General features: G+C 41.3%; 1 protein-coding gene across 1 annotated transcript in view; it reads right to left on the bottom strand.

Annotated features, from left to right (window-relative positions):
- SYDE2 (synapse defective Rho GTPase homolog 2) overlaps window positions 1–20,845 on the bottom strand; it is a 55,011-nt gene extending 34,166 nt beyond the window's left edge. The window contains exons 1-2 of the mRNA XM_048497341.1: window positions 19,108–20,845; window positions 11,068–11,775 (exon numbers count right to left, since the gene is read on the bottom strand). Coding sequence (XP_048353298.1) covers window positions 11,068–11,775; window positions 19,108–20,620 — 2,221 coding nt within the window. The 5' untranslated portion in view covers window positions 20,621–20,845. The remainder of the gene's footprint in view (window positions 1–11,067; window positions 11,776–19,107) is intronic.
- Between the last annotated feature and the right edge of the window lie 4,480 nt (window positions 20,846–25,325).

Here is a 25,325-nt window from a genome sequence, read left to right as displayed (position 1 = left end):
AACCCAGCTACATGATTAGTAAAATAAACAAAAACAACCCCCCTCTTAGGTGAACTTGTATCTGTGAGGAGAGAGAAAAGTGTTATTGGACGTCATGGAAAGACAACGTCTGCAAATTGTAACTGTTTTAAAATTGAGTAGAGAAGATGTTTGTGAACAATTAGGTTAGACAGTGCTATGTAGCAAAATATCTTCAGCCATACCAAAAATCTACTGGGTCAAAAAAAAAACAAAAACAATGGCTACTCTCCCTATGAAAATGCAAAAGCATCTGTTCTACTCTATAACAGAGACAGACTGAAAGTGGCAGTGCATAAAGAAAACAGGATCATTTCTGTGCAACAGTATACAAACAATAATATTTTATGGTGTTTTTCAAAGTCACGCTATCAAATATTATTCCTACTAGCCATTAAACAGATAGGTCAATTTTGCTGGGAGTATCTAAGCTGTTGCCTTATTGACAGAAGAATGCAGACACAGCCTGATCCCCACTTCTCTAATAAAATATTTAAATTTTCTTATCATGATTTCCAGTTAGAATATGGACAGTGCTATCCTAAGGAGACTTACACACGTCTAAATTCACTGAATAGTCTTAAAAATGTATAACTCTGCTCAAGATCATACTGTGAATCTCAAAATATTCTTCAAAATCCTACGGTTTCTGTTATTGGCTTTTTATAGCTAGCTGAATAGCTCTCTTCATACATACAAATTCACTTGAGGTGGCTTCCTTGAAAAAAAAATCCACCTCTTTCTCTAGTAGAGAAAGATAATACTAGACAAAGTCTGTTTTCCAGAAGCCTCAATGAATTTTCTTGTTTCTCCCAGTTGCTACGTTTCTATTGAGACTGTTTCCTTACAGGGAGCAGACTATTTCTAGCACGCCTGCTGTGCTTTTCTGGCAAGCAGCTCGTAAGAAATGTGGTGTTTGATAAAACTGGACAAAGGCTTCCCTTGTACTGCAAATCATAGCATAGTCCCACTGGTGGCCTGCTCTGAACCATTCTATAGTAATCAACGCTGTGCTTCAGCCTCCTAACATTAATCTTCCCTTTCTGTCAGAAGTCTCTGGCAAAGGCTTAGAGAAGCAAGCCAAGATATTAAGAACTTTCCTCAGCTTCATTACAGCTGAGAAGTCAATCCAGCATTCTTGACATTTCACTTCTCACTTCCGGTGGCTTCAGCACTTCTTCTTTTTTTGTAACATGAACACATGTTGGAAAGACACTGGAATAACTCATGGCAATCTGGCACTCATCTCCAGCTTTATCTAGACAGTAGAGAGACAGTCCTACTGCTAAACATGTCAAGTGTACCAGTTTCCCTATATACTCATTGGGAGAACTGGGATTCTGACACTACATCATATTTTAGCTCTAGGTATGTATTCAGGCTATGCCACTTACATTCACACACAAAAACTCACAACAATTGAGTCAGAGAGTTTAGTGTTTTGTATTTTAAAAATTTTGTTAACTTTTTTAGCTTTGATTTTGATTTGCAGTTCCATTTTTCTTGCTTCAAGCGTTGCTCTCATTCTTCATTGCTGGCTTTCTTTTATAAATTATTGTAAACCTCACTAAAAAGAAGATGTAGAAATAAGAATGCCAAACTGGATAAGGGATGAAAACTTTTTTTTAAAAGTGGCTTGTATCCAACTCCATGCATATAAACATTTTCTTGAGCTTCTCTTTCTGCAATGTTTCCATCTCCAGGAAATATTATGCCCCTTGGTTGCAAACACTGTGTAGAATATCCATACAGGTCAGGGGATGGAGTGAGGGAGGACAAAGGAAAGAAACAGCTCCCACCCTGTATCAGACCTGCACTTGTGGAGTTAGACAGAAGGAGGAGGCGCAATTTCATCCCCTTGTCCTTCCACACTACAGTCTGACCCACACAACGGCTATCAGTGTAACTTTGATAATCCCAGTAATAATCTTTGCAGGGGTCAGAAGAAACTACAGCAGGGGTGTCCAACTCTGGTGCTTCAGATGTTCATGAACTACAATTCCTATAACCCCCTGCTGGCAATTGTAGTCCATGAACATCTGAAACGCCAGAGTTGGACACTCTGGACTACAGGAATCAAAAGGAATGTGGGAAATTCTGCTTTCCATGCACGAAGGATTGGCTACCATCCAGTGCCAGCATTTATGCAGGAAAATATTTCATCCATGAATGTAAACTATATGGTTGTTCCAAGTCACACTAGAAAATCTGGTTAAGACCTGATTGAACTTTTGAAGGCAGTATGTCAAACCACTCCTAACAACTCTGAACAACTTCAGTAAAGATCTCAAAGCACTCACTTAGAACACTGACTTAGAACAAACCTTACTGGGTTTCAGTACATGACAGATGGATTGGGTGGGGGGAATGTTTAATCAACATGACAAGCGATCAATCAATTTTTTAAAGCACAACTCCAGTAAAACAGGTTACTTATATTCATCACAAAATAACTGAGTTAACTGTTACTTGGAAACAAAGGCATTCATCTTTAATTGTAATGTTATTCAATTTTATCATAGGAAGTTCTTTGCAGTGACTTTTACTATCATTGGCTCCTTGGAGAAGCCAGCAGTTAAAGCCAGTGGATAGCAGAAATTCTGCTATTCTGCTAATTGGGCCCCACACAGTAGGATTAGGAGCCCCCCCCCCTTCTTCACCACAGTTCTGGCACATGCATGACATCATAATGCAACGTGCCCAGAGGTGGGATCCAGCAGGTTCTCACAAGTTCCCAAGAGTAGGTTATTATTTGCGTGTGCTGAGAGGGGGTTACTAATTGGTGATTAGCCACATGATTTTTGCCTTAGTTACGTCCCTCCTCTCGGCAGTAGCGCGCAGAACTTGAAGCAGTCTAGCAGGAGGTGCACCGGGATGCGTGGTAGCCTGCACCTGTGTGCATTCATTTCCCGCCCATGGACCGGCACAGTGGCTGCGTCCTTGCCACAGCCACACCCCCTTTGTGCCCCGCCCAGCCCCATTGGCGCTACACCACAGTTTGAATCCCACCACCATGGGAACCTGTTACTAAATTTTTTGGATCCCACCACTGAACATGTCCTAAATAAAAAATAAATAACCATGGAATATTTGACCCTGATCAAATAAGAGGTGGTCAAATTGATAATATTTGAACCATGTCCTCTAAACTCAATACAGTTTACATGAGGGTTTTATAACCATTAGGGATTTTGAAGACCAAGCCCTCCGTCTACACAACAAATGTTGGTGTGCTACTAAGAGACAAATTCTATTTAAGTTAACAGCAACAGAATTAGAAGGTCATTATGCAACAGAGTGCATCGTAAAGGGTAAATTTCATAAATCTCTCTGATGGAAGACTACATTTGTAAGTAGTACAGTGCCTTTTTTATACCCACTTTTATATCAACATTTAAAAAATATTCTGCATCTGCATTTCATTGCCCTCACTGCTGGTGAATGTGTGGGGGACCACCCAAGCATAAACCTCAATTAAATTCTATTATGCAGCTGTGACAGACTGCAGAGAAAAAGTTAATGTAAAAGTGCATATCTGTCAGAAACATTATTGTATACATGAGGCACAGACAATCTTAGGAACAGGAGAAGCCACCTGATTGGTTGTGGCATCCTGCACTCTGATTGACTAAAAAAACTTGATGATGAACAGAGGGAGGAGTATATTTCCCGGTGTAGAACAATCTGAGTGGCATTTGGATTTTGGAGTTCCTGGAGTTAAGAGTCGTCTGCCTTAACTGTACTTTAAAACATATAATCTCTGAAGACAGTAGATGCAGTCAGTGTGTGGAAAACTGGCTTGCTCTGCTGTGTGACAGCTGGTGTGCTGCTGTGTGTGAAACAAAGAACATAAGAACATAAGAACAAGCCAGCTGGATCAGACCAGAGTCCATCTAGTCCAGCTCTCTGCTACTCGCAGTGGCCCACCAAAGTAATACTCAGACTGAATGAACTGGTGGAGAATTGAGGGACCCAAGATGAAGTGACCATATATATAACTAGGGAGGAATATATATTCCCAAGAAAGGGAAGAATGATTCCTAGTGCCAGCAGTCTGGGGTATTAGAAGTTTTATTTTCCTCTAGAAAGATCAATTTATGTTTTATTGTAGGGTTTTTTTTTACAGAGTGAGGCTTGTGAGGGTAAGTGCCAGGCTGAGTTAGACCCTGAATGTGTAATCCATTAGCCAGAACATCATAAGTAACTGTACCATTTAGGAAACAGAAATGTAAGATTTCAGCTAACTGTGAAACTGAACAAACTTATTAAGTCAATGCCTAAACCAAATACTAGATTTCTCTATGGCTCATTCCGCACATGCAGAATAATGCACTTTCAAACTGCTTTCTGTGCTCTTTGAAGCAGTGTGGAATAGCAAAATCCACTTGCAAACAGTTGTGAAAATGGTTTGAAAACGCATTATTTTGCCTGTGCGGAAGGGGCCAAGATTAACTATATTTCTTCTGCCTTATCAATTCCTTCTCTCCACATTATTTATCTCCATTCCATTCTCCTCTCTGTTCAATAAACTTTGATTCTGTTTAAGTTTAAAATCTTCCTCACTAATATTTTATTATTTATTATTTATTTATTTATTGTATTTGTATACCACCCTCCCCTGAAAGGCTCAGGGCCTTGTTTTGTGTGCCTTATTAAGGGGTTTGCCTAGAAAGGTTATAATAATGGCGTCCTTCACCTCCTGGGACAGTTACAGAGTTGAGAGAGAGTGCTTCAGTTTCACCATTCACTTTTATTTCTTATGCATCTCAATCCCTGAAGGGAAAAAGGTGGGAAAAATCAAACAAGACAGGTCAGTGAGTGGTTTCCCTGCCTCTGAGAGTTGAGAAAGTGTGGGGGTCCACTGCAGCAGCCACCATTTAATGAACAAAAATGCTGTAGGGCCTGTTTGTATAATAAGCAAAAAATTCACAATAAAGCACCCCATGTAAATCACTCTACTTCACAAAGTTAAATCTCATTGCATCAACACCAGCTTCATCACTGAATTGAAGCAAATTTAATCTGGAAAGCCAATAATTTTACCTATACCACAACTATGGCATTTGTTACTTGACTCAGAAGTCAATATTGGGCATCCTTTTGATAGATGTTCCCCTATAATATTAGGAGACCACATCTAGTATTGGGATAACCAATGTAAAGTGGTGCTTAGAATGCTAGACTAGGATCTGGGAGATCCAGAACTAAATCCTCATTTTTCCATGGAAGGTTGTTGGATGACCTTGGTCTAGTCGCTCTTTTAGCCTAACTTAACTCAAAGGTTGTTGTGAGGATGAAATGGAGGAGAAGAGAACAATGCAAGCTGCTCTGGGGTCCAAGGCAGGGTATGAATGAAATAAACAAAGACATTTTAACTTAGCCTAACCTGAAAGGACATAAAAACTTGTGGCCAAATTATTATCCTAATATTTTAATATTATTGACAGGTGTCCATATGTCCGATTTTTTTCATGAAGCCTTGAGCATTTAGGAAATATAATTTAAATTAACCAAGATGTTAAGATAAAAACAGCAAGCTGCAAATATTCCTTTTCCGTTCCTCCTGAACTCCTGTTACTACTTTTCCTGTTCTTTTAGGAAGCCTTAAGAATGCTAGTTGTATGTGAATGTGCTGTCAAGCACATAAGCTGACTTATGGTGATCTCATAGGTTTTTAAAGGCAAGAGACTTTTAGAGGTGGTATACCATTACTTGCCTCTGTGTGGGCTACGAGAGTTCTGAGAGAACTGTGACTGGCCCACGGTCACCCAGCAGGCTTCATATGGAAGAGTGGGAAACTGAACCCAGTTCTCCAAATTAGATTCAACCACTCATAACCACTATACCAAGCTAGCTCTCAGTTCTGTAGTTACCAGACCCAAATAATTGAAACGACAAACACCAGTTAAGATTGCAGCAGCTATACCAATGAACAGCAGCTTATGTTCAGAAGCTATAGTTGTCTAAACAAGACTTCTGTTTCTAAAAGCAGTCAGGTTTTTTTCTTCATTAAAAAAGCAACCTGCTGCTTAACTCCCTAACGTTTGCAAGAAATTCTGTGTTCCATGCACAAGGGATCCATACCATGCAAGTGAAACAGTGACTTTGAAGTGTGAATGGTTTGCCACCTGCTGGGAATCCAGCTCATTAAGTTTTCTGTGGTCAGACAGTTCAAGACCTCCTTTTAAGTAGCGCTTCAGGAGGAACAGTTATGTTGCCAGGTTTAGACATACACATGCAGAGTTCGAAGATAAAGTCACTTTCTCTATAAAGAGGAGTCAGTGTGTTATTGGCTGCCTACTGGTTTAAGAATTTGGAGGGGGAGGGAAAGAAATAGCAGAATGAAAATGCACAGTTACCTCCAAACCACAACTCCTGTGACCCATTCTTCCTCTCACTGGCCACCATCTTCAGCTTTACCTCCTCCTGGCAGCCTCTATCCAAGACAACTATAGGGCAGTTGTACAGTGGAAACTGCCAGGTGGGCCTAGTTGTGCAGTAGGAAACCTGCAAAAAACTGCAGGGTTTTTGCACCTCATTTCCCCCCATGCTATTTACTCTTCCCCTGTGCTTGGCAACTTCCATATTCGTACCTTTGCCTGCTTCCTTCTCTCATTCCCACCCACCTGCCCATTAACCTACCTTTTATCAGCTCCCCATCTTTAAGTATATTTATTATTTCATTTATACCTTTGCACCTTTTGCCACTTTGGAAAAACAAAGCAAAGACAAAGCATTATTAATCTCTCCTCCATTTTATCCTCATAACAGCCCTGTGAGTTATGCTAGGTGAAAATGTTTAAATGGCCTGAAGACACCCGTGAGCCTCAACAGAGTGGCAATTCAAACCTGGATTTCTCAGCTCGTAGGCTGAAACTCTAACCACTATACCATACTGGCTTTCATGGAGTGGCTGCTGTTGAACAGCAGCAAGCAACCAATGTTAAATGATTCATGCAGGTCACATGGTATCAAGTAGCCCGCTGGTTGCTGCCAAGCCTGGCCCTATTAAGTTCTCCCCTCGGAGGTCAGAACAGCCCTGAAAAGGGCCCTGCATCATGTCTTCTATTGGCAGGAACTAAGCCTTGAAAACTGGCCATATTGTTGCAGCTGCCAAGCATACCCCCACAATGGACACTACATGGGGCATTCATTTCTTAAAGTTACAGATGCTGCTTTTACTATTTTAGGAGGGTTACCCCCACCCATGAATTTCTGTTTCAGATTTCTTTTTTTCCTGCACCCTAGACATTTTTTTCCAGGTTTGTAGAAAGACTTGTCTTGCCTGTTCATGGTTCTAGTCTCTGGATTTAAGTAGCCACAGATTTGCCCACAATGAGAATTAGATATACTGATGGGGGGGAAATGCATTAATTAAAACAATCATAAAAGGGAGGGGCAAATGGATGACACTCAGAATTTTAGGCACATCCTTCTCTCCATTTGAAGTGGCTCCTGAGACCCAGAAGAGAAATCACAAATGTCTCCCTGAGACTCTTAAAAAAAATACAAATCAAACTTAAATTTAAGATATTACCAGTCACATGGGTTTCAATGAATACATGCCTGGGATCTGTGTATTGCATGAGATATAGCATAAGTATATAACTATGGACTGCTTTTTTACTGCTCTAACTTTTTACTTGTGATTGGGAGGAGGCATACAAAGATAACATTGTGTACTCAGCAGTGACCATCAAGTTAAGATTTACCAGAGAGAAAGTAAACCCAGAGGTATTTTACTCTACGTGGCATCCATTTATTATTACCATATATACTCGTGTATAAGTCGAGGCACCTAATTTTACCACAAAACACTGGGAAAACTTATTGACTCGCGTATAAGTCGAGGGTGGGAAATGCAGCATCAATTGAGGCATCAGTGGGTTAAATGTTTTTGAATATTTATTTCAAAGAAAAACAGTAAACTGTAAGTGGAAAAGAGGGTCAACAAGAACAATATGGTATCAACAATAACTTTAAAAGTACAAAAACCTTAGCTCAACCAGCAACCAAGCTAAAACACAAGAGTTAAAATCCTTCAAAACTGGATTCCTCATTATCATCTGTCCAAATGTAACCCAACTTAGATTTTAAGAGGGATATTATCAGAAATGGAAAATCTACTATTAGCTTCCATTGTAAACAATGGGGGATGGGGTATCCCCCTTGGGAGTCCATAATTTTGGACCTCCTAAACCAACCTTCACCAAACCTGGTTGGTATCAGCAGGAAACTATCCTGATGATAACACCTAGGTTTAGTGAAGTTTTATTCAGGGGGTCCAAAGTTATGGACCCTCAAAAGGGTAGCCCCATCTACTAATAGCTCCCATTGAAAACAATGGGGAATGGGGGCACCTCATTTGGGGGTCCATAACTTTGGACCCCCTGAACCAAACTTTACCAAACTTGGCTGGTATCATCAGGAGAGTCTTCTGAGGGTACCCTGAAATTTTGGTGCCTCTAGCATAAAAACTGCGCCCCCTGCTGGCCGGCAAAGTAAAAACACAAAAAAAATTTAATGACCCGCATATAAGTCGAGGGGAGCTTTTTCAGAATTAAAAATGTGCTGAAAAATTCGACTTATACATGAGTATATATGGTATATTCACTTAGACCTAATATCCCCAACCTTGTTAAGCCTATAGTCTATTTGGGAATTCTGAGACAGGGTAATGAGTACCATCACAAAATGGCTACCACTGGGGAAGGTTAGGAGGTTCCAAGCTAAGCATCCTCCAATGTTAGAGTGAGCAATTGCTTCTGATGCATTTCCTGGGCTCTCCTGAAGCATTTCCTGCACCAAGGAGATAGAGGAGGTCTTTGGTTTGGAGAAAGAGATGCTTTTTGGTTTCAAGCCCAGAGATTTAAGAAAGTCTGTGTCTACAACCAATCTGAGGACCAGAGCTTTGACACCTATTTCCAAGATGAGCTCAGTGCTCAATTAATCAGTCAGCTGGAAGGGAGCAGAGTGAAGTTCCTCATTTTTTCCCCTGTTGCATTGAATATTCTTCATGCTTTATTGCCAGGACTCAAGAAGCATGTGGGTGCCAAGAAACACACTGATGGATGTCCTGGTGCTGCCAGATACTATGTTGGAGAAATAATTTAGTAATCTTTTAACTGAAACAAAAAACACTGTTATCCTTACTAGTAGTGAGCACCGTAATTCTTTTGCCAATACATAATTTTAAACTGTCAGTATATTTGAATCATCCTGTTATGATAATTTTTGTTATGTTATTGCTTTTGTGAGCAAGTAAGACCTACAGACTAGTTATTTTTGAATAAATGTACATAGGATGCCACAGGCAACGGTTAGGCTATATCAAGGATGCGGAAAGCAGAAACATTTTAAAATATTCATTAGTTCATTGCCAATGATGACAAACAAACTTCTGTGAACAAAATTGTAGAAACAACATTTTCCCTACAGTAGGACAGTCATGTTCTCTGGGGTACTATGAGAGGAAGTGCATAGAAAGTTATTTCAAATGTATAATACACAGTATAGAAGCTTTCTCATAAACGTTTTCTGTAGTCAGGATGAAGGCCCTTAAATAATTATTAGCTGCAGTTTAAACCTATAAAGACTGACAGATGCCACTTCAGAGGACCAAATGAGCTAACCAATATTCCATATTAATACAAAGAGCCCATTTGCTATTCTGCCCTTTATGTGGTAATTTTGTCTTGATGAGCTGTCATTTCAACTTTGACTGAAATTAACTGTAGACACCTTAAGAGGATTAAAAGAATCACTAAGTACCCTCAGCAATAAAGCCAATTACCTAACAGCAGGGACTCGCCTAATCAATTAATGCATTCAATATGATCACTATCCAACACACAAGGAAAGTGCATTTGAGATAGTTTCATTAACTCAATATACAAGAAACTGCATAGGAGTAATTTGGAATCAATTCCACATTGGTCCATTACAGGCACACATAATCAAAGGTCAATCTTAATTAAGTTAACTAACAGGTTTTCCTTTACAATAGGAAAACCTCTATTGCAATCCTCCCTAATGAAGGAGAATGTCATATACTACAGAAGATTTATTAGAATTATACACACACACACACACTTTTCTGCAACAATCACAATTTAGTGGAAACCACACAAAAATGACTAGTATTTCTCAAGAAAATAATGCTGTTGAAGCATATTTTTCAGACCCATCAAGAAAGTAATGCATGGATTCCTTACCTATTTCCTAAGTAGCTAAAGTTAATTTAGAATCTTTTTAAATGTGCCCAATGCATTGACAGCTCCATTAAGAAATATATTCAGTTATAGAAACTGCTCTAAGAAATGTGTGAATAAGGTAAATGTAATCTAAACGAGAGAGAAAGAACTGATCTCATTTTCTAAGTCATGATCAGTTCTGAAATATTAGCTGAAACAGATTGTTTTAGAAAAAGAGGCTAGTTGAGAGATTTTTCCTCTATGAGCAAGTTAAAATCAGAACTGTTCCCTAAAAATAATTGGGAGGCATATAAATGAAATCTTTAAAATCTATAGGATATGAGGATACAAAGTGTAAATTTATGCTGGGACAGGTTTATAGGTGACATAGTTCTATAAACATGTGCACCATGCAGCAGAAAGATAAAATAGCTTGGCATGGTTTAGCTCATCAAACTTGAAATGCAATCCAAAGTGTAAAAGTGGGAGGCATCTAGGTTCTTTCCAGAGCTTCTGGATGAACTGAAAATTATCCTCTTTATACATTCATCAGCCTTAATGCTCAGGACTGGATCCTAGACACTAGGGGTGAGCCTTTTAGAAACTGGTGCACTTTTCACTGAAGATGCAAAGGTTCAGCTCTAATAGCTGAATATTTGTTAATATTTACAAACACCTGCTTGTATATGTGTTTTACTTGCATTAGTCATCATTTGAACAGATACTGTATAAAGTTACCTGTCAGGACAACTGATTTCAGGTAACCGATAACAACATAAAGCTATCACTTTAGAAGGAATGTTAAATGCAACAATTATAAGCATTGCAGAAGGTTAGATACTGACACTTCTCTTACCTCCTGAAGAACCTTTTAATGTAGAACTATCCTCGGTTACAAACCCACTCAGAATAGTGCATGAAGGCTTTGGCTTCTGTACTTGCAAATATTCTGTGGAATGTACACAATCGACTTTACGAATTTCCCTGGGCTGAGCATCTCTGGTGCAGTTGAAAGACTGCGGAAGACCTTCATTGTGCACGGCAACTTTAATCAAGTCATTTCCAGAGGATATCTTGCAACTCATGGCTTGGGAGTCTGAATTGTCAGCATTATTATGAACAAAACAAGGGAAGTCAGGGTCATCATCTTCAGGGATAGGATTGTACCATATTTCTCCTTCATCATCGGCATCATTATCTTCACCAAATTCTAAAGCATGGTTTTGAAGTGCCAAAGGGCTTTCTCCATTCACAGCAGCATGTGCAGAATCATTTATTCTGTTCGGGTTTTCATACCCTAGAGGTTTGGGAAAGGTCTGAGGCATTTTAGGCTCAAGCAAAAGACCGGGAGATTTGAGTACCTGGTGAGTTTCTCCTGAAACTTGCTTATAAGAATCTCCTTTCTCCAAATTAGGTGCTCTTGGAGAACTCTGATGTAACCAATTTCGTTTCTTTGATACCGTGATGCTAGCAATTTGAGGTTTGCATTCAGCCATTTCACTTGATTTAAAGTTCTTAAGTTCTCTTCTGCTCACAGAGGGTATGTAAACATTTTCAATCAAATCTGGTAAGGAAAAAAGGGGATATTTAGAACATTTATCCAGTTTACATCCCTGCAGTTTATAGTAAATGTTAAGGAAGCTATATGTACCCCAATGGAATTAACTTCCCATTTATCATGACTACGGCACACTTTGCTACAAAATGGAAAATCAAACTTGAACTAAAAAGTATTACCACGTACACTGTGCATTCATGGCAAGCAAGAGAAATATGTTTTATGGGAGGAGGATATTAAAATACGAGAGAATTGATTTTGCCTGTTCATGACAGCTTCCTAAAATTTGGCTTCACAACAGAGTTCAAAAGATTATTTTGGTCTGGTACCTAACATCTGCAAGTGGAAACCACCTTTTCTCCCTATGCCAACAGGGTGACGAAGTTCAGTTGTGTTGATTCTTTAACTTTCTTTGCAGTTCAGGGAGGGAAAACAGACCAATTTCTACATGGGAGCATAGTTAGGCATAATCCTAGTCTTGGCCTTACCATATAAACCCACTAAATCACGTGGAACATCCCTGCACCACCAGTTGCCACTCCCTGGCAACAGCGGCCACCAGTGGGGAAAAGGGTGATTGGGTTGACTCACACTGTCAGCTGAACACAAATGCTGTGTGGCATATTGCCACATGGAACCATCATCCAGTGACCTTCACTAGGGCTGAACAACATTTGACTGAGCCCCCACCCCAGACTGCAAAACAGGCTATGATGAACTGCTGCCAAAGGAACAAAACATTTCTTTAAAATCTCTGGTATGGTGAATCAGTTTTGCTCTGCATTTTAAAGAGCAGGCAACATTTCAGGTCAGAAATACATTTCACATCAGATCAGACTGTCTTACAAGTCTTATCCATCATGTTTCTTCCCCTTTATCAAAACTTGTGCATTATTAAAGTATTATACAGATTTTGTCTCACATTACTCACAACTCAAAATTATAAAATTAATAGCACCTGGTAGAGTGGAGTAACTAAAAAAACTGCACAAGTATTGGTGTCTGGTTTTCGTTTCATAAAGGCCATTTCTAAAAGCATTATATTGAAACAGTGCACTATGCTGTTTTTCATTTACATGGAACACCTCAACCAAGCATCACCAAATAATGAACACAAGCTTCTGAGTTCCCAAGAACTCTTCCATCAGACTACACTTTTACATGTACTCCGGTAAGAAGTTGGCATTCTTGACACATCAGGACGACACTCTTAAGCATTTTTACAAGAAATATTTTAACTATCTCGCAAACATTACTTAATAAACTAGTACATCCATTCTTAATAGTTACACCCTTCTAAGCCTGTTGACTTTAATGGACTTAGATGGGTATAGCCTTGCTTCAGATGGAACTGTAGGGCTTATTTTTTAATAACCATAAATAGGGCTGCAAATATGCCTAATGCTTTCATACAGTCCAACCCTATGTAACTATCAGAACTAATGATTTCATTGGAACTTATGCCAAGAATTACACTCATATAGCCTAATCCTAAATATGTTTACACAATAAGAGCTCTACTGTGTATAGCAGGGCTTACTTTCAAGTAAGGATGCATAGGACTGCAGCCTTAGTTTCACAGAGAGCTCAATTCAGGTCAAATTGACAAGGGAAAGAAGGGAGCACAAAATGGCTTCTAATGGAACCTGAAATCAACACTTCATGACTTTACATTGTACTTGGTATTTTTAATGGAATGTATTTCTCTACTTCTGAGGTCACTATGTACACAGTACAATGTAGTGGAGTGCTTCAGGCTTCAAAATAATTGCCACTGAATAGATGAACAGGCAGGGTAGAGTGAACTGAAGGGTTTTTATGGGAGGAGTGGGGAGCCCCCAAAGGACTAGAGCAGCATACAGCAACTGCTAGAGAGCCTGAAAGGAGCTACTGTTTCTACTTAAAGCTAAAAACTCTGATTAAAACAGCCCTCCAGAGTCAACAGAATAACTCCCTTGGAGCTTAGGTTTATAAAAGGCCTATAAACACTATATGAAACTCAAATTTCAGAATGCAGGCATTCCATACCTGCAGAGGAAAGGGGGTAAAAAAGGCAGACAAGAACACATATTTGGGTGATTAAATATTCAAATCTGACCAGACACAGTGAAAGCAATGAAAGCCTCGACAGAATGACGAGTGATACTATAATCATGTCTGAACTTGCATCAGATTCCAAGTGTACATACATTGCAAAAAGAGAATTTGCCTCCTCGCGTATCAGCAGTTAATGACATCTCTGTTAACCTTAGTGAGCACACTACAATGTAGTTTTCATGGCCTCACAAGAGAGAAAACTAGATTATTTTAGCCTTTATCCTACATACTCGATACTATCTGCAGTTAGTACAAATGGATCAGGTCTAGTTGAGACTAGTATTTTAAATAAGCTGCTCCTTTCACAACTAACAAAACTGATGTCAAATAAACCCACACCTTTTAAACCTAACAATATTCTACATCTAGGCATATTATGGCAAGAAAACGTACACATACAATCATGTGCAGTGTGTTTCAAGGTGTTACATGTTCTTGGTCACTCTATCCAATTGTCTCACCCAACATACTGGATAAAACTCAGCAAAGCAGTTAACTTGTGCTCTTTTTGCTAGAAGATAAGTTACTTGAACCTTTCCTAAACCCTCCTTCAAAGATCAGGTAATAAATGGTTGGTTAAATTATTTACCGTAACCCTAAGGGCATTTAACATTCCTAAGTAAATGACATTATTTTTAAAAATAATGGAACAGAATATTTCCCATCAGACAAATTTAAGATAAAGACTGTTGATAAAACTTTAGATGTCCATTTAACATTACTTTAACAAAACTTTAAATGTCCATTTAACATTGCCAATGTTGTCATATGCCAGCAATAAGTAAGCATTTAAAAAGGCAGACATAAATTTATCCATTGCAAACTCCATAACCCCCAAAAAACAATAAGCATAGAATGCTGTTTATCAATATGGTTGCTTATGGCATTGGATTCTCTTATGAATTAATCACAGCAAGAGTCACTATTCTGTGAGGCAAGTGATACTGTCTAATAATCCAAATTACTGAAACAAGTTCATTTATTTTGCTATGACAACTCAGGTCTGTACAATTCACAGACAGCTTGTAATTATACTCATTTTAACCTTCTTGTGCCTGTAAAACAATACACAGAATGTAATACCATTGTGCAACTGGTGCTTAGAATCTTTGGCTAATTGTATTTTTTCTAAAGGAGTGTTTGGAAATAAATCTAGAAGATTTTGGAACAATGAAGTCTTGGCAAAGTCCTAGACTTTAAAAGAAAAAGCACAGAAGCAAGTTAACCTCAAAGAACATTTTCCAAAGCATCTGTTCAGTATACACTCATGCCAAACTCTCCTTTTAGAAAACATGAAGGAAACAATACTAGAAAGTAACTATTTCTGATCATTTGCAAAAGACTACACACTATTAAAAAGGCAAAACAAAAAGTAGCTGCCTTCTTCCTAACAAAACAGAACAGCTTAATGCATTATTAAAATGAGCTGTTCATGAGTGATGGGAGATCAATATTGTGCAAGCACTTAGGACAGAAGTCTGCAACTTATGAGCCAAATGTGACTCAGAATAGACTCGAATCAGGCTCTTTTAAAAAGACAATCAAATCTTCAAGTTCAGCTCTACTGGAATAGCAGGTGGGATGCTGGAGTAACTGTGGACGGAATGTCAGGTGAAGGTCTTTATAGAAAGAAAACCTCCTTAGAGATGCTTTAAAGAAATAGAAATAATAGAGGTAAGTAGCTGCCAGTCATCCAAGTGCCAACCAGGGACAGATTTATGCCAGAGGTAATACAAAATCCTCATGTGTATAGTTATTATTTATTGTGCATGTCCCTTTCTAAGAAAGGACTCACAACAACCAGTTTTGGTCCAGAAACTTTACAGATCAACATGTCAGTTATAATTTCAAGTAGGCAAATGGGCTTTTATATACCGGCTCTTCATTGGTCTCTTAATCTGAATTTTGATGTAACTTGATTCTTTAATTGTAAAAGGCTACAGACCCCTGACTTAGGGTCTCCTGATAAGATCTAGACTTTAAAAGTTCTGTAAAAAAACAGAATGTTGGCAGGGGGGTCCTAAAAATTGGGGGTCACTGCATCTGCTGAAAAAACCTTCACTAAACCATGTTTTTTAAATCTTCTCTTGCATCAGGTCACCTTAGCAAGATCCTAAAGAAGTGTTTCCAAATATAATTGTTTAGTTTCATATACTGGAAGTAAATATACTGAAGTAAATTCTAAACACTCTTATTTTGAAGTTCTCACTGAAATAAACTGCTAATGTTTAACAATTGACAAGTATTCTTTCTATGTTGAAAACAGAAAATAGTTTTCCTCATTCTGCAATCACTTGACCCCATAATGGCATGTTAGAAAAAATAGTGTTCTGAGAAGTAAACTCTGAACATGTAACTCATATACAGAGATTTATATTAATCCATTCGTAACTTCAATCTATTTCTAGTTTAAAACAAAAACAGCAGAAGCACAAATCATGTGGATTTCTCAAGCATTCCAATTAGAAATTAACCACGTGAAAGAAATGTTTATCAAGTTGAAATGACAAAATCTGTTTGAAGTTCTTAACTTTTTTTTACGCTTCTAGAAATTATTTTGTGCCAAAATATTAAAATATTTAACATGATTGCTTCCAGAATTATAGTTGTTCACTTCATGGCAGCAAGAACAAGAACAACGAAAGAATTTTGTGATACATGAAAGACTAACAGATTGATCACAGCATAAACTTTCATGGAGTAAAGCCCACTTCATCAGATGCAAAATATGTTTTTTACTCTGAAACTGGCAGGTAAGTATCCCAACTATTTGAGTTCTGTAGCAGAGCTCAGGCACTCTGTCCTCAAAGTGGCAGTACTTTGTTGGTCTCTTATTTGCCAGATCTTGTCCTCAGTGAGAAGAATAGCCTGAAAAAGTCTCCTCATAAATGCCAAGTGATAGACAATTTGAATATCTAAGATTTGATACAGCAAATCATTTAGGATTTTTGCCTGTTCATTCATACTTGTTGCTCACTGCTCCTGAACAAAAGATCCTCTGTCCAGTGTTTATCTGAAGTGTGAACATATCAGTTCTGGGGCACTTGAACAGCCAAGCTGACATTAAGAACTCTTAAACCCCATTAATTGCTTTGGGAGTGATAAACACGTGATTTAGCCTCTTCCACTGAAAGCAACAGAAGCATAAAAGTGCTTTACTCTGGCTAATTAATATTCTTTACCTTCACTACACAAACCAGGGAGACAACTATATTACAGTGGTTGCAATATCAAGCAGAACTTAGCCTAGGAACTTACTCCCCCCCCTTCTTCTTTTTTTGGTAAAGGGCCAGGTCTAAATATATTTCTCCTAGACACACCTTTAGAAAGTAGATATGGGAAACAATGTATATTTGTACACAGAATCAAGATACAGCTCACCCAACGAAAGATTTTATGCTGTATAATATTTTGATTTTATGCAAAAGCTGACTGAGCAAAAGGATTTCTGAAATGTACTGGACAACGCAAAAGATGTAACAAGGTGCAGGCTCTGTCAAAAGTTTCAGACTTTCCCAGATAAACTTATTATGTACAATAAGTTTGCCCAGTAAAAATACACATGTATTCTGACATGAAACAATTTGAATATATTCTCTTTTTGTTGTTGTTTTTCAGCCTGTAGCAATGCATAATACTGGAATATTTCCAATTATTCAAAATTTGGGGAAGAAGTTGGAAGGGTGTTTCACATACTGACTGGTAGAGTACTTAAATAAGTGAGTTATTAACTCAATTAAACAACACTAGAGAGCTTAATATATAAAGAGAGGCAGTGTAGCCATGTTAAGTTTACCCTTTAGGATTCATGTAAGTTAATGAACAAGTGGTGCATTTTAGACTTTTATTCTTTTTCCCCTCCACCCCTTGCTTCTTTTATGATCAGTTATTGAGAACAAGAGGCGAAACCTAGCTCGTAAGGGTGGAGGTTATATACTAGAGTGACCTCCCTTTTGGTTGCTATAACAAATATGACATGAGTAAGATTTTGTGCAAATTCTAAAAGAAATATTACCAAGAATTAATTTTTTCAAGTGAAAGGGTTAAACGGGGCAAAAAGAGTCCAATCTCACATATTTGCAGGTCAGTGGCTTCTTCCTGTAATTTGAGAAGCCCACACTGTGACTCCTCCCTTTTCTACTGCTAGGCAGCTGGCATGGGATAAACTGTAGCAGGGATTCCTCCCCTTATAGCAGTTCTTACTATACGGTGATAAGTGTGTGACCCTTTTTCCAAGTAAACAAGACCACACAAACAATCAGAAGTTGGAATCCTTGTCCATGACATGGTAGCTTTTCTATACTATGGAATCTAACACCAGGGAGGAATATTTGAATATGCTAATCCCCCACCCACCCCGGGCATGCAGACAGGCACTCCTGTAGGCGTGCACACACACAACATGTAGTAGCAATTGTGCTTCTTAATGTGTAGTTTACTCTTTAAAAACAGAGGGAATTTGTGCTTCTTAATGTGTAGTTTACTCTTTAAAAACTGAGGGAATAATCCACCCAGAAGTGATCACTTTCAAACACCACTGATTTAGTGTAAGAGATAAGGGGAGCAGTTCTAAACAGGTCTACTGAAGATTCAGACTCAAGTCTAATCAATGCATTGTGCTTGCTGTTCTTAGGAGGCCCAGCAGATAATTTCCTACTTAATCCTGGGGAAGATAAATATGCTTAAATGGAATGCTACTACATTTCTTTGTAACTAACATACCCCCTCCTGTCTTCACATAACCCTAATATTCTGAGTCTGGATTCACATTTTTCTTGACCCACTCCCCCACTTACAAGTTACAATTCAGCATGAAAACTCTGAAACCACTGCATGTTGTAAAGCACATGTCATTAGAAACGCTACATGTTGTTGCAAAGCATATGCCATGAAAGCACTGTCCAGAGCTAGCAAAGTGTAACTAACAGAAAGCATCCAGACTGCTTCAGGGGCCATTACTGAGTAACATATTCCAGTCTAGAAAGCAGCGGATATTTTGCCCACGGCATTTTCTAAGGAAAATCGTTCCTCAGAAAGTAGTAAAACATACTAAGCCTGGGCAGGATTGCCTTTATGGCAGATTTCCCGCACGTGCCTCACAGAAAGCTTTCCTCTTCCCCCACTATGGAGGGATGCAGTGAGGGGCTGTCAGGCAGCTCCTAATGCCAAGAGCCTGCAGCCATTAAAAGTGGGCTGCCAAGACCCCGGCATGCAGGGACCGAGAGCCGTTGAAGCCATTACCTGTGAGCAAAAGTCTTTGGTCTGAAGGGGACACGGGAGTTTTGCTGCCCGACGCCCTCACGGAGGTGGGAGACGGAACCGTCGGCCCCTCTTCTCTGCCTAGAAGGAGCCCGCGGGTCCCGCTGGCCTTGGAAGAAGCCGGGGAAGGAGGCCCAGCTGCACCGCCACGGCCTTTCATGCCCAGAGAGAGCAGGCGGCCTTTGTACATCCACTTCTGCAGCTTCCTGACGGTCACCGCGGGCGGCTTGAAGAGGACCTCGGGGGCATCCGCGAGGGGGTGCCGCTGGCTGCTGTGGCCGCCCGCCGCCGGATCCCCCAGGGTGCCAGCTGACGCCGAAGCCTCGCTCAGGGCCGAGCCCGGCTCGGGACCACACTTGGGGTGCAGAAGCTGTTCCCCGCCGTCCTCGAGCGCCGAAGGAAGCCCCGCACAAGCGCTTCGGCCGCCCGGGCACCGTTCGCAGCTGTCGCCGAGGGAGCGCCCGGAGGCAGCGGCGGGGAACCCCGCTTCCCGCTTGGTGCCAGAATCCTGCAGCAGGTGGCCCGGGGGCGCCAGCAGCGGCTCTCGGAGCAGGGAGCGGAGCGCGCCGTCGCTCCGGCATCTCGGCAAGGGCAGAGGCTTGGCCGGCAGCAGGCTTTCCAGGCTCTTGCTGATGCCCTGGCGCCAGGCAGGGCCCCGGGGTGAGACTGGGGAGCCCGGATGAGCCACCTGCTGCAGCCCAGAGCAGCCGTCCCCGTGAGAAGCAGGGCTACTGTCCGCAACCCTAGTCAGAGTGGTGGCAGCGGGCTGAGGCGAGCGGGCCCCGACGGAGGGGCTGGCCGGGGGCAAATCGTGCATGGCATGGATCAGGAGGTAATAGGCCTCCTGCAGCTGACTTCGCAGTCGGCCGGTGCTCTCCCGCGCCCGGGCCCGGTGGCTGCTGCCGGCGTCGCCCCCGCCGTCCTTCTTTCCGCGCACCTCTTCCTGCGCTCCAGACGCTCCTTGGCAGCCCCAGTCAGGCAGGCTCTGGTTATCGTAGTAATCCTCCTCCTCGCTGCCGCCAGCCCTCGCCGAGGGAGAGCCACACTCCGCGCCCCCGGGGGAAACCGAGGCGGGGAAGCAGGGCTCAGCCGGTGGAGGAGGCGGCGCACGGAGCCCCGGGGGACTAGGGGGCTGCGGCGTTGTCCCGTCCCGGTGAGACGGAGTATGGCAAGAGCAGGCAACCGAGGCTCCCGGCGATCCTTCCCCGGGCACCGCCGCCTTCCCCCGCTGGGGCCAGGCAATCGCCTCCGACAGTCTCGGTTCTTCCCAGGGTGACACGAGGACCCGATAGCAGCCCGTCTGGCTGCCGAGGAGAGTGCACGGCGCTCCCGTTGCTCCGTTTCCCGGGGGCCGCAGGCTCTTGTGGGCTTTACACTCAACGGCGCCGTCGCCCCCGCAGTTCGGGTGCCCGGCGGCTTCCAGCGCGCCGGCTGCCCCTCGCTGCGCCCGCCTGCCCCGTAGCTTGGAGAGCGTCCTCCGCAGAGGGTCAGCCATGCCTAGCGGTCGCCTCGCCTGCTCCGGTTACTGGCTGCCCTCGAGCAGACGGGGCGCTGCTGGGGGGCCTCCCGAGGAAGGTGGCGGGACCAGCAGCCCTTCGTGACCCGGCTGGCACGAGCGACCCATGGCCTGGACGCTCCGTGCGCGCCACTCGTCCTCCTTCGCCGCGGCTGCTGCTGCTGTTGCTGCTGCTCACATACTTTGCATAGCTGAGCGGGGTGAGAGGGCGCCCTGCAATGCGCATGTCTCGCTGCCAGCAGCTGGGCTGAGCGCTCTTGCAGAAGCGCACACAGCCGGGCCTCCTCCCCGTTGCAGCCCTGAGGCTGCCTGCCCGGGCAGGGAGAGCACAGGAAAGGCCCGCTTGAAGCCACCGCCCCCCTCCGCAAAGCACGCGCAGAGGCGGGACGAGGGGGACGGTGCTCCCAGCGCTGCTCTCTCCTTCCCATTCGCCTTTGGAAATTAGCGCTTGCGCCGGCCTCATTTTTCAGCTTTACCGTGTCTGCCGCTTTTCTTCTGTGACATTAGAACTGCCTGGTGGGAAGAAATTCAACAGATGAAGTACCTCCATCGCCGGTGTATCTCAGTGGAAAACAAAGTCCAGCAGACTGGATTTTTGCCTATCGTGGTAAAGGAAATAGGTGGTCGTTCTGCACAGGGTTCGGAAGGGCCCAATTTCAGAGCCCGCTATATGAAGGCTCACTTTTCCATTTGCAAGGAGGGAACCTCTGAATCCACTCACAGAATCAACATGTTTCAAAAATAAATTGAAAAAACTGGACTTTATAAAAGATGTGAAGGCGAGTTTTCACATTCTTGGGTGCTCAGAATAGGACAGCTGAGTCACAAGTCACATGGAAAACCAGAAATGTGTAATAAGTGGATCCCAAATATCCTTTCCCCAAAGTTACTAAGGGTACTTGAACCCTATGTTTTAAACATGTTTAACTCCAGTGGAATATATTGTGCCAATTGTCTTTGCTGCCCAGCTGGTTACCTCAGACACACCAGTCAGTATGCCCCTGGTGACACAGAAGAGAAGGCTTGTCCATGCACATAACAGAATTAGGTGCCAGAATCCTGAGATGGCAGAACAGATGGTATCATTTCAAACTACCAATGTATGTGAGGGGGGTCACATGTTCTATACTTTTCTGTTTTTTTAGAAACACCATCTACAAGAAAACTACAGCAGGGCGCAAGCAGGGTTAGACACACACACCCTGATGTGCTAGTTCGTTATTTGTAGGGAGGACTGTTAGGTCTTGTTGATCAGTAGCGTTTATTGATAGGCATCGAAGCACCCAGCTTGACAAAGCCAGTTCTGGCAAACCTGGCTTTTGCTATCCCCTTTATCCTGATGTTAGTCCCACTTCCATTTTCCCAAGAAATGTGAGAAAGAGGCTGAGGTGCCCCAAGGTTGGTGACAGATAAAGACAGAGAGCCACCTGGCATCCTGTCCCCATGAGATAACAGAAACAGTCCTTGTTCTCATGAGACCAAAGTGTCAGGGGAAAGCCTAATTATCTACTCGGAGTGTGAAGCCATAAAGTAAAGGTCAAGGAAAGAATGCCCCAGAACGGCAGTGGTAACATATAGCAGGCTGGTTACATATATCTTATAGCAATTACACTGAGTTAGGAATGCATCTCAATCACCTAGATACAATCTCCCTGACACTGGCTTTTAAAAAACATGGACAAAGCATTCAGAAAATGGAATCCCCCACCTGATGTCCAACATGATACAGACCTCTCATTCTTCTCAGGATCCTGCCTTTTTGCTGCATGTGTAATAAGAATCTCCTTACTCCAGAAAAGGCAAATTATTGATTTATCAGGATCAAGTGAAAGCATATGAGTATGGGTTGGGCGAGTTAGAAGATAGAAATCCCTCTCTGCCTTAGGAGTGGCATCCCTTGTAGCTCTAGAGACATGACAGCTTGGTCAATAAAAGGGCTCCTGACTAGGGAAATGCTTCTGCACTCACAAGAAGCAAAGAGAAAGGAGGGGCAGCTGGACAAAATAGGCATTCTTTGGTAGTGGCAGCTGCCTGAGGCTCTGCTGCCAGTTCCCTCTGGCATCAGACAGCAGTCTGTCAGCCTGTCCGAGCTTTCCAGACCAGCTGCTGCTTCTTCACCGTGACAAGGTTAGGTAAGGACATTGCACTTAGGACCCTCTCCAAAAAGAACTTTCTCAATCAGGTCAGAGGCCACTCTGCAACTTGCCCTGAAAAACCAAAGTAAGGGAATTGGAGCTTCTCTCTCAGGAAGCTGCAAAAGCCCTGAAATAGAGCGTCTGTTTTGATAATCATAAAGGTTATAGAATACAATTAATGGTGGGGATTTTTTCACCTGCTAGAAAAGTTCTGAGTGAAGGAGCAATGGAGCTGATATTATTGAGGGCAGCAAAAGTAACAATTTCCAAAGAGGAACATATGGATTGGTATTCTAATTGCCCTCATAATTGTTCTTTGCTATCCAGTGCTACTAAAGCAAGGAGATGAGAGTTTTAAACCATTTTTTTCTGCCAAATAATCCATAAATATATGCTAAGATATATATTTTAAAGTGATTTGAAGAGATCTTTCAGTGTAAGCATTTAATTTGTAGAATCCCACAAATATCATTATCTGCCCATATCCAGTATTGATTTTTTCAACTAAAAAAAAAAAAGACCAAAGCAACAGGGGGATGGTGGAAGTGCCAGGCGTATCTTTCCTTGTTTGCTTTTGTGTGAGGATAGGAAGGCAGAAGACAAACAAGGGTAACAGCTGGCCTTGTGGAACAGTAAATGTGCCATGGAATTGGTCACAAAGTGTGTGGGGTTTGTTTTTGTTTTTTTGAGGAAGAGCCTTTTGGACAAGCTTCATGAACTTGTCTTAGAAACCCTGTCGGTGTTCGCCCACTGACATGACTTCATCTGAGTTGTTCAGTTGACTGAAGAAGGCTTTGAAGCAGGGATACCAGATGTCCTTTGTTCAAAACAGGGAGCCTTTTTTTTTCAGAATATTACAATTCCAAAGACACAGTGAAAGCCTTTTATTGCTGAATGTGTTCTATGCCACAGAATTCCCTATGACACCCTGATTTATTATCAGTTGGTGGGAATTTTGAATGTAATTTAAGATGTTAGCTGTATGTAAATAGCATCAAAATGCAATCATTCAGTCACTGGCTCACTTTTCAGATGGAAGAGTCACTATAAAAGGGTATCATCACCATCACCATATTCACATGGAATAATCATCCTTTAAAAGTGACAACACTACAAATTGAAAGCACTCAGGGTTTGTTTGGTTTGCAAATTTTCACACACACAACTTAGTTTTCATAAACTGCAGAAAAGGGGGTAAATGTGGATCTAGACTATCACTACACAATGCAAATAATTTTATGTACCTCGTGGAGAAGAATGATAGCCCACTCAATTAGCAGTTTTCCACAGGTAAGAATATGTAACCCTTTTCCACCTGCTTTCTAAAATGATCCAAGTTAAGGAATTGGTTTGCCACCTCATCCCATATGAGAACCAGGCCTAAGCAGTGTGCATTTTCTAAAATAAACATTTAAAGTATGGTTTGTGCGTATTAAGAATTTTCTTAATTAGACAAGACAATTCTAGTATTTTACACACTTGGTAAATGTGGGTTGTTGTTTTTTTTACTACATCCATATTTTAAAAAATAATAATTCCGAATTGTTTTTCAGCCAGGAAGACTGCTGATCTTTTTCTGAGGTAAGTAATAGCTTCTATACAGTAATACATGTGAAGAAAAACATTGCTACATATCTTTGAAGTGTCTAGGGAGAGCTACGGAAAAATAGTAATATTTATCTAAATAATATATTTGCAGACATGCTCAAGAGCAAAAATGTAATGGCACCATTATTACCTATAAATAAATGGTAAACAGAAGTCTAAACTGTATTTTCTAAAGCGAATATTATCGGTATAGTGGAAGGAATATTATGGGTATAGTGGAAGGAAAAAAGACTCTCCTGTTGACTTTCACACATTTTACAAATTGTGCTGTGATTATAGTAGTTTTCTACGTCAGTGCTCATGATAATGGATATCATAGCACAGGAAAGAAAGTCACTATCCCCAGAAGTTTAGAATTTAGACTTTGCCTTGAGTGCACAGGGACAAAAACAAAGAAGAGAGAAAGAAGAGAAAATAGACTAGAGAGAAGGAGTGGAACAGCGCAGCTGAGTAAAGGATGAATGAATCTTAGATCAGTATAAAACTTCAAATTTACTTGAGAATGTGTCTCTTTGTATTCAGTAATGTATACTTCTAGTAATCTTGAATAGGAATGAGTGGCCAATATTTTTATTACAACCAACAGATATTTACCATGTAGTTTAGAAATTCTCAACTTGCCTACTTTGGAAATAGTATGATTCAAGCTAGCATTATATAGATGTGGTTATCTAACTGAAGTCAAATCAAACACCAGTGTTACAATTGAATAAGTCATCTTTTACAACTTGGTGTTAGATTGCCCCCTATAGGATCAGAAAAAGACTACATCCTGAGTCCCAATGTTTCTCAATGGAACAATAAAATTACAATAATATGGGAAAAATTGAAAAATGTAAAGGATTTATCTTGAGTCCAGAATAGTTTTCAACAAAATGCCTCTGAGCATATGCAGAATATCCCTTCACATCAAGGCTGTTGCAGCCAGTTCTTATACCACC

This window comes from Sphaerodactylus townsendi, linkage group LG05 (assembly GCF_021028975.2).
Source record: "Sphaerodactylus townsendi isolate TG3544 linkage group LG05, MPM_Stown_v2.3, whole genome shotgun sequence".
Taxonomy (NCBI): Eukaryota; Metazoa; Chordata; class Lepidosauria; order Squamata; family Sphaerodactylidae; genus Sphaerodactylus; species Sphaerodactylus townsendi.
The sequence above is the reverse complement of the archived record's forward strand: the minus strand, read 5'-3'. Positions and strand labels throughout refer to the sequence as shown.